The 16,681-nt window shown below is 42.8% G+C and overlaps 1 protein-coding gene across 1 annotated transcript in view; it reads left to right on the top strand.

The window, feature by feature from the left end:
• Positions 1 to 1,728: 1,728 nt before the first annotated feature.
• The window catches only part of PLAAT5 (phospholipase A and acyltransferase 5), a 19,738-nt gene continuing 4,785 nt past the window's right edge, over positions 1,729 to 16,681 (top strand). The window contains exons 1-3 of the mRNA XM_077759577.1: positions 1,729 to 1,936; positions 2,457 to 2,541; positions 4,685 to 4,793. Coding sequence (XP_077615703.1) covers positions 1,729 to 1,936; positions 2,457 to 2,541; positions 4,685 to 4,793 — 402 coding nt within the window. The remainder of the gene's footprint in view (positions 1,937 to 2,456; positions 2,542 to 4,684; positions 4,794 to 16,681) is intronic.

Below are 16,681 nucleotides of genomic sequence, written 5' to 3'. Positions count from 1 at the left end.
CAAAAAATATCTTCTACTAAAACTCCTTAGTAAAAGACTATTTGACATCCACTCACCTGGAAAAGGTAACTAACTAAGAATTGGTGAAGATGTAAACCCACAAGAATTCTTACACACGCTCGTAGAAGTGAAATTGGTGCCTTCAGTGGGGAACACGTTTTAGTATTCTGTTGTAAGGTTAACTATGTGCATACCTTCCTGGGTGCTAAATTCTGTAGACTGTCTCACATGCGCACACCAGGACACAATTTGGGCTATTTTTAATAGTTTCGAATTCCAAATTAGGAAGAAAACACCAAGTGGCTTTGTCACAGGATTGATAAAGGGTGGTGTATTCACAGAACGGAATATTTTTTTTGAAGCGAATATGAATTAGAGATCTGCACGGTAGTATGTATGTATTGCAGAAACAGCTTTGAAAGAAGCCAGTTGTAGAAGATAACGCACAGCTTACCATTTTAAAAAAATATTATTTATTTCTGAGAGAGAGAGAGACAGCGTGAGCAGGGGAGGATCAGAGAGAGAGGGAGACACAGAATCTGAAGCAGGTTCTAGGCTCTGAGCTAGCTGTCAGCACAAAGCCGGACACGGGGCTTGAACCAACGAACTGTGAGATCATGACCTGAGCCGAAGTTGGACGCTTAACCAACTGAGCCACCCGGGCACCCCCAGCTTACCATTTTTTTAATGTTTATTTGTTTTTAAGGTAGAGGGACAGAACATGAGCAGGGGAGAGGCAGAGAGAGAGGGAGACACAGAATCCAAAGCAAGCTCCAGGCTTGAAGCTGTCAGCACAGAACCTGAAGCAGGGCTTGAACTCACCAGGCCATGAGATCATGACCCCAGCGGAAGTCGGACACCCAACCCACCGAGCCACTGAGGCGCCCCCAGCTTACCATTTTTATAAAGCTGCAAGTATATGTCAAATCAAGCAGTGTATTAGGGATACAAAGAAGGGATTTTAAAAAGCTATTTTTAAAGGTTTATTTTGTTTATTTTTAAAAGTTTATTTATTGAGGGGTGGATAGGGAGGGTCAGAGAGAGGGAGAGAGAGAATTCCAAGCAGGTTAGGCATAATCAGTCCCCAAGTAGGGCTCAATCTCACCAACCCAGAGATCATGACCTGAGCCAAAATCAAGAGTCCGGGGCTTAACCAACTGAGCCACCCAGGTGCCCCTAAAGAGCTATATTTAAAAGCAAGGGTATAGAGGCACCTGGGTGGCTCAGTCGGATAGGCGTGCGACTTGGGCTCAGGTCATGATCTCATGGGTCCTGAGTTCGAGCCCCGCATTGGGCTCTGTGCTGACAGCTCAGAGCCTGGAGCCTGCTTTGGATTCTGTGTCTCCCTCTCTCTGCCCCTCCCCTGCTCGAGCTCTGTCTCTCTCTCAAAAATAAATAAACATTAAAAAAACTTTTAAACAAAGGGCATGATAGACACAAGTCAGCAGAGGTTACCTCTGGCGGAGGGAGGCGTGGAGCTGGGATAAGGGAGGAACACACAGGAAGCAGCCTCTGTGCGTTAGGTATAGTCCCTTCTTAAGCAGACTTGTGTTTCCACGGGGAGTCATTTTATTGTCATGTTTCACAATTACATGCACTCCATACGTTTTGTACATATTACATGTAATTAATTACAAGGTATATAATTTAAGTTATGTAATTAAATAAAAACTTTGGATCCCTCCATTTTAACCCCTGAGTGTGCCTCCCCCAGGCCCTCCTCAATGCATGTGTCGCTCCTTAATCTCTGGCTTCTCCAGCGACGTCGGATGGCACCACCGGCCTCCGCGCCTACTGTCCTGCGTGGCCTTCCACCCCATGAAGGACCTCCGCCGCCGCCCTTCTCCGCCTTTCTCGGGCCTCCAANGCAGAAACCGGGCCCCTCCCCGCCGAGCCGCCGCGCCCCGGCCTGGACGCCCCCTTGGGGGGTTCTCAGGTCCCAGCGCGCCATCGGACCCCCAGAAAAGTCACCAGAGTGGCCTTCGAGGCTCCTTCTCGCAGCCACGTGTTGATTGCGCGAAATGCCGGTTAACCGGAATGAGCGCAGAGTCGGGGAGGAGCATTTGTTAATTTTAATCAGAGCGAGCCCTGCGACTCTGCTCGCGGCGGGAGTGTGCCAGCAGGGGTGGCAGCCCCGGGCAGGCGGAGTTGAGGTCGCCTCTAGGCTCCTAGCTTCCTTAGGAGCTTCTGCCGCCGGGTTTAGTCCCAGGATTTCTGGGATCTCCCTCCACCTTCTTCCCGATTCTACCCCTGAGAATTCCAAAGCCTTTCCTAACCTGAGGAGCTGAGACCTCTCCAGCACCTAGTCCCGCAGTCGCCTTCATTTACCCAAAAAATTGACGGCTAACCAGGCCAGGCTCAGTTGGAGCCTGGAGCTCCGAGCCACCTTCACAGATGTCACTCCCTGTAGGAGGCAACGGTGGTTTAAATAGTATTCTCCCCTCCCCCACCCTTAGAAATATCATCTCAAGTGTTGGCCCAGCTCTCTCCCAAGCACCTGCGGCAGGGAACCTCGGAACTGGACAGAAGCGTCCAGGAGGGGTAAGAGACTCCGTATGGAAGGACTGGGTTTTGGGGGGGGGGGAGCCTTTTGAAGAACCGACCTTGATGGCAGTTCTGTAAATCCAGAAGTGATTTCCGTAGGGACCAGCATACCATTAACCAGTAAACGGAAGGCTGGTGTGCTCCTGATAATAACAGATTATGACCAGTTGCTTCTTTTTAAGATTTCGAGGGTCTGAAAGTTCCCAAAAGAGCTATGCTGAAAATGAGGGGTTCCCTCCACCCCGCATACACTATTCTTTGGAGAAGAAGTGAAGCATGGGGAAAGGTCAAGAAAATGCCATTTGGGGGGTTGGTAATGTTCCAGATGTGTACATATGGTCTCTCATTTAACCCTCTTGAGAATTATGTGAGACAAATACTCTCACCTCCGTTTTATAGATAATCAAACTGATGTTCAGATTCATTTACTAGCTCAAGGTTAGACAGCAAGTATCAGAGCCAGGATTCAAACCCAGGTCTTTTTTATTTAGTTTTTTTTAAGATTTTATTTTTGGGGGGCACCTGGGTGGCTCAGCTGGTTGTGTCCAACTTTGGCCTCAGGTAATGATCTCATGGTTTGTGAGTTCCAGCCCCCTACCAGGCTTTGTGCTGGCAGCTCAGAGCCTGGAACCTGCTTGGGGTTCTGTCTCCCTCTCTTTCTGCCTCTCCCCTGCTCATACTCTGTCTCTCTCAAAAATAAACATTAAAACAATTTTTTTTAAACATTTTATTTTATTTTTATTTAAAAAAATTTAAGTATTGGGGCGCCTGGGTGGCTCAGTCGGTTAAGTGTCCGACTTCAGCTCAGGTCATGATCTCACGGTTCGTGGGTTCGAGCCCCGCATCGGGCTCTGTGCTGACAGCTAGCTCAGAGCCTGGAGCCTGTTTCGGATTCTGTGTCTCCCTCTCTCTCTGACTCTCCCCTGCTCACACTGCTGGTCTCTCTCTCAGAAATAAATAAATACTTAAAAAAATTTTTTTAAATAAAAAAATAAAAATTTTAAGTATTTATTTTGAGAGAGACAGAGACAACGTGAGTGGGGGGGGAGCAGAGAGAGGAGAGAGAGAATCCCAAGCAGTCGCCTTCCGGTCAGTACAGAGCCCGATACGAGGCTTGAACTCATGAAATCGTGAGATCATGACTTGAGCCGAAACCGAGAGTTAGATGTATAACCGAATGAGCCACCCAGGCTCCCCAAAGATTTTATTATTTTTTTAAAGTAATCTCCACACCCGAAGTGGGGATTGAACTCACAACCCTGAAATTAGGAGTTGGATGCTCTAAGGCTCTACCGACTGAGCCAGCCAAGTGTCTTTTGCCTCCAATATATTTCACTACACTATCCCAAAGCATGTTCCCGTCTTTGGTTTCAGCCCTCTCCTGCAACATTTTGTTCAAAGGACAAAATATACTAATTTCTTTCATGATACTTGCAGTCACACTGTTGTGGCCTGATGAAATGTCTCAGAAATACGGAGCTAGTGGTTGGAAGAAATAGCTCAAGAGTTCAAGGTGCTTGCCCCTCACAGTTGGACCAGAAGAGAGAAGGGAGCGACAGAGTTCTACTGCATTTCGTTAGAAGCCATTATGTACTATTACCATTTTTTTTAAGCTATGCGTGTCACTTTGATAAATATGTAAGAAAGATGATCAGCAATTTAAAAAAGTCCTGAAAGCTACTCATTGCTATCGTTAGCATTTTATTTTATAATTTTTAAAAATGTTTTATTTATTTCTGAGAGAGAGAGAGAAAATGTGAGCAGGGGAGGGTCAGAGAGAGAGGGAGACACAGAATCTGAAGCAGGCTCCAGGCTCTGAGCTGTCAGCACAGAGCCCAACGCGGGGCTCAAACCCACGAACCGTGAGATCATGACCTGAGCCGAAGTTGGTTGCTTAACCAACTGAGCCACCCAGGCGCCCCTCATTAGCATTTTAAACAATTCTCTGAAAAGCAGTAAAGGGCAGTGATTTTGTATGACAGCTAAATGCGTGATCACAGAAGCAAGCTTCCGGGAAAATGTTCCCTAGAATCTGAAAATTGAAAGATATCTTAAAATCACACATCTGAAGTGATGCAGAATGTCCAAGAATTGTGAAATAGTGTGATTCGTTAACTGCATGATCCCAACATTGGTTTAGGGAGAAGCCCGTAGTTAACTTGGAGACCACACCCAACCAGAAAAGATCAGAGGCGCATTCAACCCCAAAGCCTGAGAGTGCAGACAAATTAACAAAGCAAGCTGCCGAGGTGGGTATCAGGAGAATTCTTAGCGCATATCTGTAACGTGCCTGCCACTTCTCTGCAGACTGGGCTTTACTTTCTTTAGACTGTGTTGCAAGTTCAACTGCCTAGTGATTTGGGATGTTGGATATGCCTTCAAAAATGTTTTAAACACAGCTTTGTTGAACTCTTTATTGAGCTTTATTGAGGTATAACTGACATACAATAAACTGCCCATATTTAGAACATACAGTTGGATATGTTATGACATATGGGCACGCCCACAAAACCATCACCGCAATCAAGGTAATGAACATCTCCGTGACTTACAAAACTTTGTTTCCCTTTGTAAATCCCCCCTTTTCTCGTACCCAGGAAGCACCTGATCTGCTTTTTGTCCCTGTACATGAATCTGCATTTTCTAGAAATTTATGTAAATGAAATCAGATCCTATGTGCCCTTTTTGTCCATCTCCTTTCACCTAATTTCATGTAGTTATTTAAAGTTGTATCCAGGGGCGCCTGGGTGGCTCAGCTAGTTAAGCATCCGACTTCAGCTCACATCATGATCTCGAGGCTAGTAAGTTCAAGCCCTGCGTTGGGCTCTGTGCTGACAACTCTTTGATTCTGTCTTTGTCTCTCTTTTCCCCTTCCCCCGCTCACTCACTGTCTCTCTCTCAAATATAAATAGACATAAAAAAAAAAATAAAGTTGGGGAGCCTGGGTGGCTCAGTCAGTGGAGCGTCCAACTTCAGCTCAGGTCACCATCTCACAGCTTGTGGGTTTGAGCCCCACATCGGACTCTGTGCTGACAGCTCAGAGCCTGGAGCCTGCTTCGGATTCTGTCTCCCTCTCTCTCTGCCCCTCCCCTGCTCATGCTGTCTCTCTCTCTCTCAAGAATAAATATTAAAATTTTTTAAAAAATTTTAAAAATTCAAGTTGTATCCATACTATTGGATGTCATTAATACTGGATTCCTTTTTATTACTGAGTAGTATTCCATTGTATGGATACACCGTTGTTTATCCATTTACCTGTTGATGGACCTTTGAGCTGTTCCCAGATTTTGGCTATTAGAAATAAAGCTGGTATGGACATTTGTGCCCAAGTCATTGTACAGATATATGCTGTCTTTTCTCTTGGGTAAACACGTAGGGATGAAATGGCTAGATCATATGGTAGATGTGTGTGCTTAACCTACTATTTTCCAAACTGGTGGGACATTCCCACCAGAAGTGTGTGAAAATCCTAGTTACTCCATGTCCTCATTAGTATTTAGTATAGTAAGTCTCTAATTTTAGCTATCCTAAAAGGTATGTAGGGATCTCATTGTGGTTTTAATTTGCATTTCCCTAATGACTAGTAATGTTGCACATCTTTTCATGTGCCTATTTGTCATCCATATATATCTTATTGGGTGAAATGTCCAAATCTTTTGCCCATTTTTTTCCTTGGTTTGTATGTTTGGGAGTTCTTCAGAGAGCCTGTGTGCAAGCCCTTCATCAGATACATGCTTTGCAGTCTTCTCTCTCAGTCTGTGGCTTGTATTTTCATTCTCTTAACAATATCTTCTGAAGAACTTTTTTTTTTTTCAATTCGATGAAGTCCAATTTATAACTTTTTTCTTTGATGAATTGTGCCTTTGATGTAGTATCTAAGAAATCTTTGCCTAACCCAAGATCACAAAGGTTTTCTCCTGTTTTCTTTTAGATATTTTCATTTTTTAAAATTTATTTTAGAGAGAGTGAGAGAGAGAGCAGGAGAGTGGAGCAGAGGGAGAAAGGGAGAATATCAACACAGGGCTCGATCCCACCACTCCAGAATCACAGTCTGAGCTGAAATCAAGAGTTGGACACTCAGCCAACTGAGCTACCCAGCCACCCTTAGATATTTTAAAGTTTTAGTGTTTTGTTTTTTACATTTACACTTATATCTTTGATACATATCGAGTTAAGTTTTGTATATGGTGTGAGGTACAGATTGAAGTTTTGTTTTCCTTGTGGATGTCTGTCGTAGACTCTGGGTCTGGAGTTCTCTCTTGTCCAGCAAGAGAGCAGGACGCAGGATTAAAACTCGAGAGAGGCTAATGTCCAGAAGGAGATAAGAGCCCCAAGTAAGGGTCCTTGGTCTGTATTTATTAAGATCAGAAGGCTTACAAGCGTGATGGACGTGCACAAAGAGATAATGAAACCGTGAACATTAACTCATGAGGGAAAGGGGGTTTTGAAGATATGCAGTGTTAGGGGTTTGGGTCAATACAAAACAAAATCCTGGCGCTGGGCGGAAGGTTGTTTACAGCAGACATGAGGCGCCACCTCTGTTTACCTAAACCGGTCTAGAGGACAAGAAAGACAGAGCTTGCTACCTCAGGGTCAAGAAGGCCCCCCTCTTTTGCTATTAACTCCACTCTGGGCAACTTCGCCTGCTGTGGTCTAAAGTCCTGTTTGCCTGTTTACCTATATTGGTCCTTCCTTCCTGTGAAAGCAGCTTTCTGCTACGGTACTAAGTTGCAGGGCGTTTCCACCCTCAACACCTAATCTTTTTTACCTCATTTTTGATGCTTTCATCCTAAGACGTTTCTATTCCTATATCTTTGTCCTACACCGGGGTCCTTTGCCCCATTTACTTCATCCCGTTTACCCAGACTTGTGTGTGTTCATCCTGGAGCTTTCTAACTCTTTATGCCTTGTACACCCATCCGTGTAGGCTCAGGGAATTCCTAAGTTTATTCCCCACAGATATCCATTTGTCTTGGCACCATTTGTTGAAAAGACCGTTCTTTCTCCATTGAGTTGTCTTTGTACCTTCATAAAAACCAGTTATCTATGTACCGTAAGTCTCTTTCTGAGCTCTCTGTTTTGTTCTCTTGACCCTACTTGTCTATGGTGAGGCCAGGACCATACTATTTTGATTACTAGAGCTTTATAATAATCAAGTAATGTTAACCCTCCAACTTTGGCCTTCTTTTTCAAAGTTGTTTTGGCCATCCAAGGCTCTACAAAAAGCCTTCTGGGATTTTGATGGGAATCACATCAAATCTTTAAGACAACTGATATCTTAACAATATGGAGTCTCATAGCCCATGAGCAAGATGTGCTACTTATTTCTGTCATTTCTCTCAGCAATGTTTTATAAATTTCAGCATGCAGATCTTGCACATCTTTTGAAAGATTTTCAGATCTTTGGTCAGTATTTCATCTTTTTTGATACCACTGAAATAACTTAAAATTTTTTTTCAGATTTCAATTTTGAAAATTTTAAATGAAAAAAATTTAATTTCTGAACGTTTGCTGCTAGTAATTGGAACTACAGTGGACTTTTTTTTAAAAGTTTATCTATTTCGAGACTACACATATGTGAGAAAGAATGTGAGCTGGGGAGGGCAGAGACAGAGGGAGAGAGAGAATTCCAAGCAGGCTCCATGCTGACAGTGTGAGGCTCAATGGAGCCCAGCATGGGGCTCAATCCTATGAACCAGAGATCATGACCTGAGCGGAAATCAAGAGTCAGACACCTACCCAACTGAGCCACCCCCTATAGTTGACTTTTGTAGATTTACCTTCAACCTTGTTAGACTGACTTATTTGCTTTAGTATCTTTTGGGGGGTAGATTCCAGCAGACTTTTTACATAGATGATCATGTCATCTGCAAATGAAGACAGTTTTGCCTTTTCTTTTCTAATCTGGGTGCCTTTATTTATTTTTGTCTTAAATTGCACTAGCTGGGAACTTCAGTACAACTTGAACTCCCACTTGATAGCAGTGATGGGAGCAGATACGCTCGTCTCATTCTTTAACTTAAAGGGAAAACATCCAGTCTTTACCATTTAACATGATGTAAGCTGTAGGTTTTTCATAGATGCTATTTTATCAGAGCCTTTTATCCCTCTTTAAATGTGTTGAGAGCTCTTTTTTTAAAAAAAATCAGGAATAGACATTGAACTTTAACAAATGCTTTTTCTGTACCCATTGAGATCATAGCTTTTCTTTTTTAGTTTTAATTACACTGAGGGGTGTTCAAATGTTATAACAACCCTGAAATCCTGGGGTGGGGGACCCACACATGGCCATAATGTATTCTCTTTATACATTGTTTGATTCGATTTATAGAATTTTGCTTAGGATTTTTGTGTTTATATTCATAAAGGGTATTGATCTGTAATTTTATTTTCTTGTAATTGTCTGGCTGTGTATTAAGGTAATGCTGGTCTTACGGGTTGAGTTTAGAAGTACTCCTACTTCGCGATATTCTTGTGTAGAATTCATATAATTTCTTCCTTTCATGTTTGGTAGAATTTACCAGCGAAGTCATTTGGACTTAGAGTTTTCTTTGTGGGAAGAATTTTAGTTGTAACTATAAATCCTTAATAGATATGGGATAGTCACATGATCTGTTTCTTCATGANTGTGGAGTTTGGTGACTTCCTTATAGATTTTGGATACTAGCCCTTTATCTGGTATGTCATTTGCAACTTCTTCATAAGTGAACTTTAATGGCTTGTATCTTCAAGGAATTTCCCCAGTTCCTATAATTTGTCAAATTTATTGGCATAAAGTTATTTTTAATATTCCCTTACTATCTGCAGAATGTGTAATAATGTCATCTCTCTCAGCCCTGATATTGGTAACTTTTGTCTTCTCCTTATTTTTCTAATCCATTTGGTTAGCATTTTATCAATTTTATTGGTTTTCTCAAAGAACTAGCTTATGATTTCATTGATTTTCCTGTATTGTTTTTCTATTTTCTTTATCTCCGCTTCTGCCCCAGTTGTTATTATTTTCCTTTCTTCTCCTTACTTTGGTATTATTTCACATTTCTTATTTATTTATTTGTTTGTTTTTAGTTCTTGAGAAAGAGAGAGACATTGTGTGAGTAGGGGAGTGGTAGAGGGAGAGAGAGAGAATCTTAAGCAGGTTCCACGCCCAGTGCAGAGCCTGACATGGGGTTCAAACTCTTGGCCATGTGGTCACGACCTGGGCTGAAATCAGGAGTCGGTGGCTTAATTGACTGAGCCACCCAGGTGCCCCCCCACGTTTCTTTGTTAATGTCTTAAGGTGGAAGTGGAGGTCATTGATTTCAGACCTTTCTTCCTTTCTATTATGACTTTCAGTTGTGACTGTAAACTTCCTCGTTTAACACACTTCATATGATTTGAACCCATTTGAAATTTATTGAGACTTGTTTCATGGCCCCAAATGTGGTCCGTCTTGGTAAATGTTCTATTAGCTCTTGAGAAGAATGTGTATTCTGCTATTATTGGATGGAGTATTCTATAAATACCAGTTAGGTCAAGTTGGTTCGTAGTGTTATTCAGGTCTTATGCTGGTATTTTTCTATTAATTACATTGAGGAGCATAAAATTTCTGAATATAACTGTGGATTTGTTTCTTTCTCCTTGTAGTTTTATCAGTTCATTCTTAATGAATCACAGGGCTTGTTGGTAGACATGAAAACATTTAGGATGATTATTCTCGGTAAACAGATTCCCTTATTATTATGAAATCACTTTATCTTTAGTAATATTCTTTGCTTTGAAATACCCACTTTGTCTGATAGTATAGCCACTCTAACTTTTTTCAATTAGTTGCTAGCATGGGGTAAAATTTTTTGGCTTTTGTTAGTAACCTATTTATGCATTTATATTAAAAATATGTTTCTTGTAAACAGCATGGAGTTGGGTTTTGCTTTTTAATCCAACAGTCTCTACCTTTTAAAAAAAAATGTTTATTTATTTTTGAGAGAGAGAGAGCATGAGCAGGGGAGGGTTGAGGGGGGAGACAGAGGATCTGAAGTGGACTCTGCACTGACAGCAAAGAGCCCAACGTGAGGCTAGAACTCACAATCCATGAGATCATGACCTGAGCCAAAGTTGGATGCTTAACTGACTGAGCCACCCAGGCACCCCGTATGTTTTCAATTCTCTTGGATGTAAGTTACCTTATTTTAATTAAAAAAAAATTTTAATGTTTATTTATTTTTGAAGGAGAGAGAAAGAGTGACAGAGTGCAAGTGGGAGAGGGACATAGAGAGAGGGAGACACAGAATCCAAAACAGGCTGTCATAACAGAGCCTGATGTGGGGCTCGAACCCACAAACCTCAAGATCATGACCTGAGCCAAAGTTGGACGCTCAACCGACTGAGCCACCCAGGCACCCCCAGTCAGTTACTATTTAAAAGAATTTAAGTAGTAAGAAGAAAAATGAAGAGATTGCACCTAGTGTTTTTGAAGGTATCTTCTTTTTTTTTTTTTAATTTTTAATGTTTCTATTTATTTTTGACAGAGAGAGAGAGAGAGGGAGAGAGAGAGAGAGACAGCGTGAGCAGGGGAGGGTCAGAGAGAGAGAGGGAGACAGCTTCTGAAACAAGCTCCAGGCTCTGAGTTGGCTGTCAGCACAGAGCCTGATGCGGGGCTCAAACCCACGAACCATGAAATCATGACCTGAGCCGAAGTCGAACGCTCAACTGACTGAGCCACACAGGCGCCCCTGAAGGTGTCTTCTAGCAGTGGTTTTAGCATGATATGATTCTACATGCTGAGTTTACTGCAGAAGTTGACTATCACAATTACTGTGGGTTCCCTGGGACCCTCTGCCTTGTACTCGCTCAAATGAGGGGAGACTTTTGATCTCTTTCATAAAATAATAATCCTGACAGTCAAAGGTTTTTATTTCTCATTATGTGATAGAAGATAGAGCCAATTGATTCTATGAGAGAAGAGGAAAGTGCCCATCGAGTTAGTCTTAGTTATATTGTTCAGAAACGTAGAATTGTCAACGATTAGAACATTATTACTAGGCCAATGAATGATCAAGTCCAACTACCAATGAGAATTTCAATTTTTCCTTGAAGGATATTTTCACGGGACACTACGCCAGCTTCCAGATGGTTCAAGACCATTTGTTTCAAATGATACTCTAAGGACTGACTTATCTTAGCAGAGAACAGAGCACGTTGGTAGCAGTTGTAAACGTTCATGAAGCCCCCGTATGGCCCAATATAACAAGGTTGATAGTTTTGTAAATGTTTCCAATTTAGTACGTAAGCAAGTCAGATTCTTTAGCAAGCTTTATGATGCCGAAAGCTGCTGTTGCCCTTCTAGCTGTGGGGTGGGCATCACCTTCAACATTTTAGAAGATTCTTTAAAAAGAATTTTTTTAATCTTTATTTATTTTTGAGAGAGAGAGACACAGAGCGCTAGCAGGGGAGGAACGGAGAGAGAGGAAGACACAGAATCCGAAGCAGCCTTCAGGCTCTGAGTTGTCAGCACAGAGCCCAACGTGGGGCTTGAACCCACAAACCGTGAGATCACGACCTGAGCTGAAGTCAGACACTCAACCAACTGAGCCACCCATGCGCACCACCCACGCGCCCCAGAAGATTCTTTTTAAACAGAAATTTATACAGACTTGCATTTTTAAGGCTAGGCTCTAGAATCTCAATTGATAACACTGTAAGCAAAAAGCAGGTCTGTAGGACTCAATATTACTGGGAAAAATGTAATAAGAGGTGAAGAAGATTTTACTTGATAGCAGTGAAATAAAGGCTATCGAGCTTTCCTTTGGTATATTTTTTTTATTTAGCAGTGATCTGGAAGGATATTCTTATCCTTGCCCTCAAGGTTCTCACAGACTTGTGGGGAAACAGGAAGAAGGTAAGACTTACATTACAATGTGATAAGCAATATTATCACTGGGTCCCTGCAGGGAACTTTTATACCATTGATAATGGTTTCCATTCACTTGCCCTGTTTTAGAGAGTCAGGCTCTGGATTTTATTTCTGAGATGTTGTCTGGGTTAGGGTCAGAGCCATATGTGGAGCTCCTAGTATTTGTGTCTTGATGATTTTCTTCTACTGCTGGCTTTCCCCATCTACTCCAATACGTGGTCAGGGGGTTGACCCAAGAGTCCGTGTGTTCTAGAAACAGTCTCGAGGCTTCATCTTTTTACTCCCAGGAGTTCAAATTAATGCTCTTACATTGTGATTTTGCTCTTGCTTCCCTACCACAGGCCATAGGCAGGAATAAACCCGCGGCCCACTTCCCTACATCATGTCTGTCAGATTGATAAGACTTTCAGAACCATTATCCAGGGGCTTACAAAATCCAGGTTTTCTAAGCAGGTGACTTTTTGGGAGGAAGGTCAGAGCTGGGTTGCCAGTCTCTGCAAAGGGAATAAAAGGCAGACGGATGGAAGGTTTTGAAGTAGCATCTTACTCCAAAGAGAGAAAATGGGCACGGAGACGCTAATCTGGAATTAGAGATTGGAACGTCACTTGGGAGCAGAGGCTGTCCTGGAGGATATAGATAGTTCTAGGAGGTCCATGAAATGCTGGGGAGGGTAAAGTGTAGGGAAAAGGAAGGAGAAGACCTTGGAAAAGCCTCCAGGGCTATAACCCTGGCTGCTACTAGAGTCACTTGGAGAGTGCTTAAAACTCTAGTCCCCAGGCCGCACTCTGGAGCATCTTAATTTTTTAAAGTTCCCCAGGTCATTTTCATGTGCAACCAAGGTGGAGGCCCAAAGCTCAATAAATGAATTCATAGTGAAAGAAAACCTAGCAAGGGAGTGGTCATTCTTGGTGACTATTAAGTCCGTTGTGAATCCCATTCAAGTTTTTACCTTACTGCCTCCATCCAGTGGGAATACTGAAGGTGTTTCGAGAGAAGATTCCTGAAAACTCTAAAATTCCCTTCTCTTCCCCAAAGGAAAGAACTACTGACTAATATCTCTTGTGAATGTAGATGTAAAATTCCTCCACAAAATACTAACAAACTGAATTCGGCAACATACCAAGAAGATAGACACCATAACTGAGATTATGCAAGTTTGGTAGAACACCCTCAAATAAATTAAGGTAATATACTGTATTAATAAAGGACAGAAATAATGTGATCTTATCCTTGTACCCAGAAAAGGCAGTTAGCAAAATCTAACAGCTGCTGATGATAAAAAGTCTCTTTAAAAAACTGGCAACCAAGGGCGCCTGGGTGGCTCAGTCGGTTGAGCGTCCAACTTCGGCTTAGGTCACGATCTCACGGTTCGTGAGTTCGAGCCCCACGTCGGGCTCTGTGCTGACAGCCAGCTCAGAGCCTGGAGACTGCTTAGGATTCTGTGTCTCCCTCTCTCCCTGCCCCTCCCCTGCTTATGCTCTGTTTCCCTCTGTCTCAATAATAAATAAAACTTAAAAAAATAATTAACAACCAAAGAGAACTTCTTCACCCTGAAAAAGTGCACCTGCAAACACCCTACAACTGACAGCATGTTTGATGAAGAAATACTAGATAAGGAGCAAGGCACGGATGTCCACTCTCATCACATCTATACGTATATGCAGAAAAATCAAAGGAATCCACAAACACACACTTTAAAAAAACTATCAGAATAGGGACACCTGGGTGTTTCAGTCGGCTAAGCGTCCAACTTCGGCTCAGGTCATTGATCTCATGGTTCATGGGTTTGAGCCCTTTGTTGGGCTCCGTGCTGACAGCTCAGAGCCTGGGACCTGCTTCCCATTCTGTGCGTCCCTCTCTCTCTGCCCCTCTCCCACACACGCTCTGTCTCTCTCTCTCTCTCTTTCTCTCTCTCTCTTTCAGAAATAAAACATTAAAAAATTTTTTTAAGTGAAAAAACTATCAGAATTAGTAAATACATTCAGCAAGGTTGCAGGATACAAGTCAAATGTACAAAAAAAAAAATCAACTGTATTTTTATATGTTAGAAATAAGCTATTGGGAAATGAAAACCAAGAAAGCAATTCCATTCCTAATAGCATAAAAATACTTGAAACTAAAATTAATGAAAAAAGGAAGACTACAAAACATTGCAAAAGTATATTCAAGGTTAAGCAAATGAGAGGCACCTGGGTGGCTCAGTCAGTTAAGTGGTTAAGTGCGGGACTTCGCTTCAGGTCATGATCTCTTGGCTTGCCTGTGAATTTGAGCCCCCCTCAATCTCTGTGCTGACAGCTTGGAGCCTGGAGCCTGTTTCAAATTCCTTGTCTCTCTCTCTTTCTCTGCCCTTCTCCCACTCACACTCTGTTCCTCTCTGCCTCTCAAAAATTAATAACATTAAAAAATTGTTAAATATGCATGCAAATGAAAAGACATTCTCTGTCTTTGGAATGGAAAATTCTAGTATTAAGGTGACAGTCTTTGCCAAATTGATCTATACATTAAACAAAATCCTTCTTGAAATGCTAGGAGGCATTTTGTATACATTGATAAGGTGATCCTAAAATGTATATGGAATAGCAAAAGATCCAGAATTGCCAAAATAGCATTGAAAACGAACAGAACTGGTTAAACAGAATGCTGTGTGCCCACTTAATGGAGCACTGATCCATGCTACGTCCTGGATGAATCTCAAAAACAGTATGCTAACTGAAAGAAGCCAGACATAGAGACCACATGTTATGATTCCCTTAATATGAAATGTCCAGAAAAGACAAATCTATATAGAGAGAAAGTAGCCTAGTGGTAACTTGGGCCTGGGGGTGGTGGGAGAGGTGGGGGTGTGAGTGGGGGAAGGGTAGAAGAAAAAAGCTGAATGACAGCTAAGGGGCACAGGGTGGCCTGGGGTTAGGAGATGGGAAAGGCTGCACAGATGTGAGGACCCTCTTTGGATGTTTAGAACAATCCATGTTCTCACCTGATGGCGGTGATGGTTAAACACACTTTGTGAATCTGTATCTCAGAAAAGAAACTGGTGAAAAATCCCCTTTTACTTCTGTGAGTTTTTTGCACAAGCAAATGGCTGTCCTCTACCAGGGAAGCGGAGCTGGGACCTGGGACTGAGATACAGCCTCGAGGAAGTTAGACTTTGTGGGCAAATTGTCACAAAGTTCGCATCCGTGACAAAGCCACTGTGAGGTTGATGGGTCAGTGGGGTGGTTTGGTCGCCTAAAGTGGCTCTGACCTGGGGCGCCTGAGTGGCTTAGTCGGTTAAGCGTCCAACTTTCACTTAGGTCATGATCTCGCGGTTCGTGGGTTCGAGCCCCGCGTCGGGCTCTGTGCTGACTGCCAGCTCAGAGCCTGGAGCCTGTTTCAGTCTGTGACTCCCTCTCTCTCTGACCCTCCCCTGCTCACGCTGTCTCTCTCTCTCTCTCTCCTAGAAATAAATAAAACATTTAAAAAAAAAATTTTTAAGTGGCTCTGACCTTCCTTTCTCAGGGAGGAATCAGGGAGCAGAACTTCTTGCCAGGACCCCTCTTGGACAAACAGGGATAGATCTACCCTCTTAACAAATTTTTAAGTGCACAATACCGAACTGGGTACACACAGGCACACACACACGGTCTTCTCCCCAGGCCTCTTTGAAGAGAAAGAATATCAGCATTCTGGGTCCAATCAAGAGATGGAAACACACAGTAGGTTAAATGGGGACATTTACTATAGAATTATTAAACTATGTAAGAGTAACTACAATGTATGAAGAAACTCCGGGCGCCTGGGTGGCTCAGTCGGTTAAGTGTCTGACTTGATCTCATGGTTCATGGGTTTGAGCCCTCCATCAAGCTCTCTGTTGTCAGCACGAAGCCTGCCTCGGATCCTCTGTCCCTCTCACCCTCTGCCTCTCTCGCTGTCTTTCCCTCTTCTCTCTCTAAAAACTAAATAAACATTAAAAAAAAAAAAGATATGAAGAGGGGCACAGAACTTATCTAGAGGGTGCATTTGGAGCCAAGTGACAATACATTGATGGCTGGCGCAGTTAGCCCCTATGGCGTTAATAATGAGGGTGGCAATTAGCCTCCGTGGCTTTATTTTTTTTTAATGTTTTATTTATTTTTGAGAGAGAGAGAGAGACAGCATGAGCAAGGGAGGGTCAGAGAGAGAGGGAGACACAGAATCCGAAGCAGCCTCCTGGCTCTGAGCTGGCTGTCAGCACAGAGCCCGACGCGGACCTCGAACCCACGAACCAT

This window comes from Crocuta crocuta, unplaced genomic scaffold (genome assembly GCF_008692635.1).
Source record: "Crocuta crocuta isolate KB4526 unplaced genomic scaffold, BGI_CrCroc_1.0 scaffold53, whole genome shotgun sequence".
Lineage (NCBI taxonomy): Eukaryota > Metazoa > Chordata > Mammalia > Carnivora > Hyaenidae > Crocuta > Crocuta crocuta.
The sequence above is the reverse complement of the archived record's forward strand: the minus strand, read 5'-3'. Positions and strand labels throughout refer to the sequence as shown.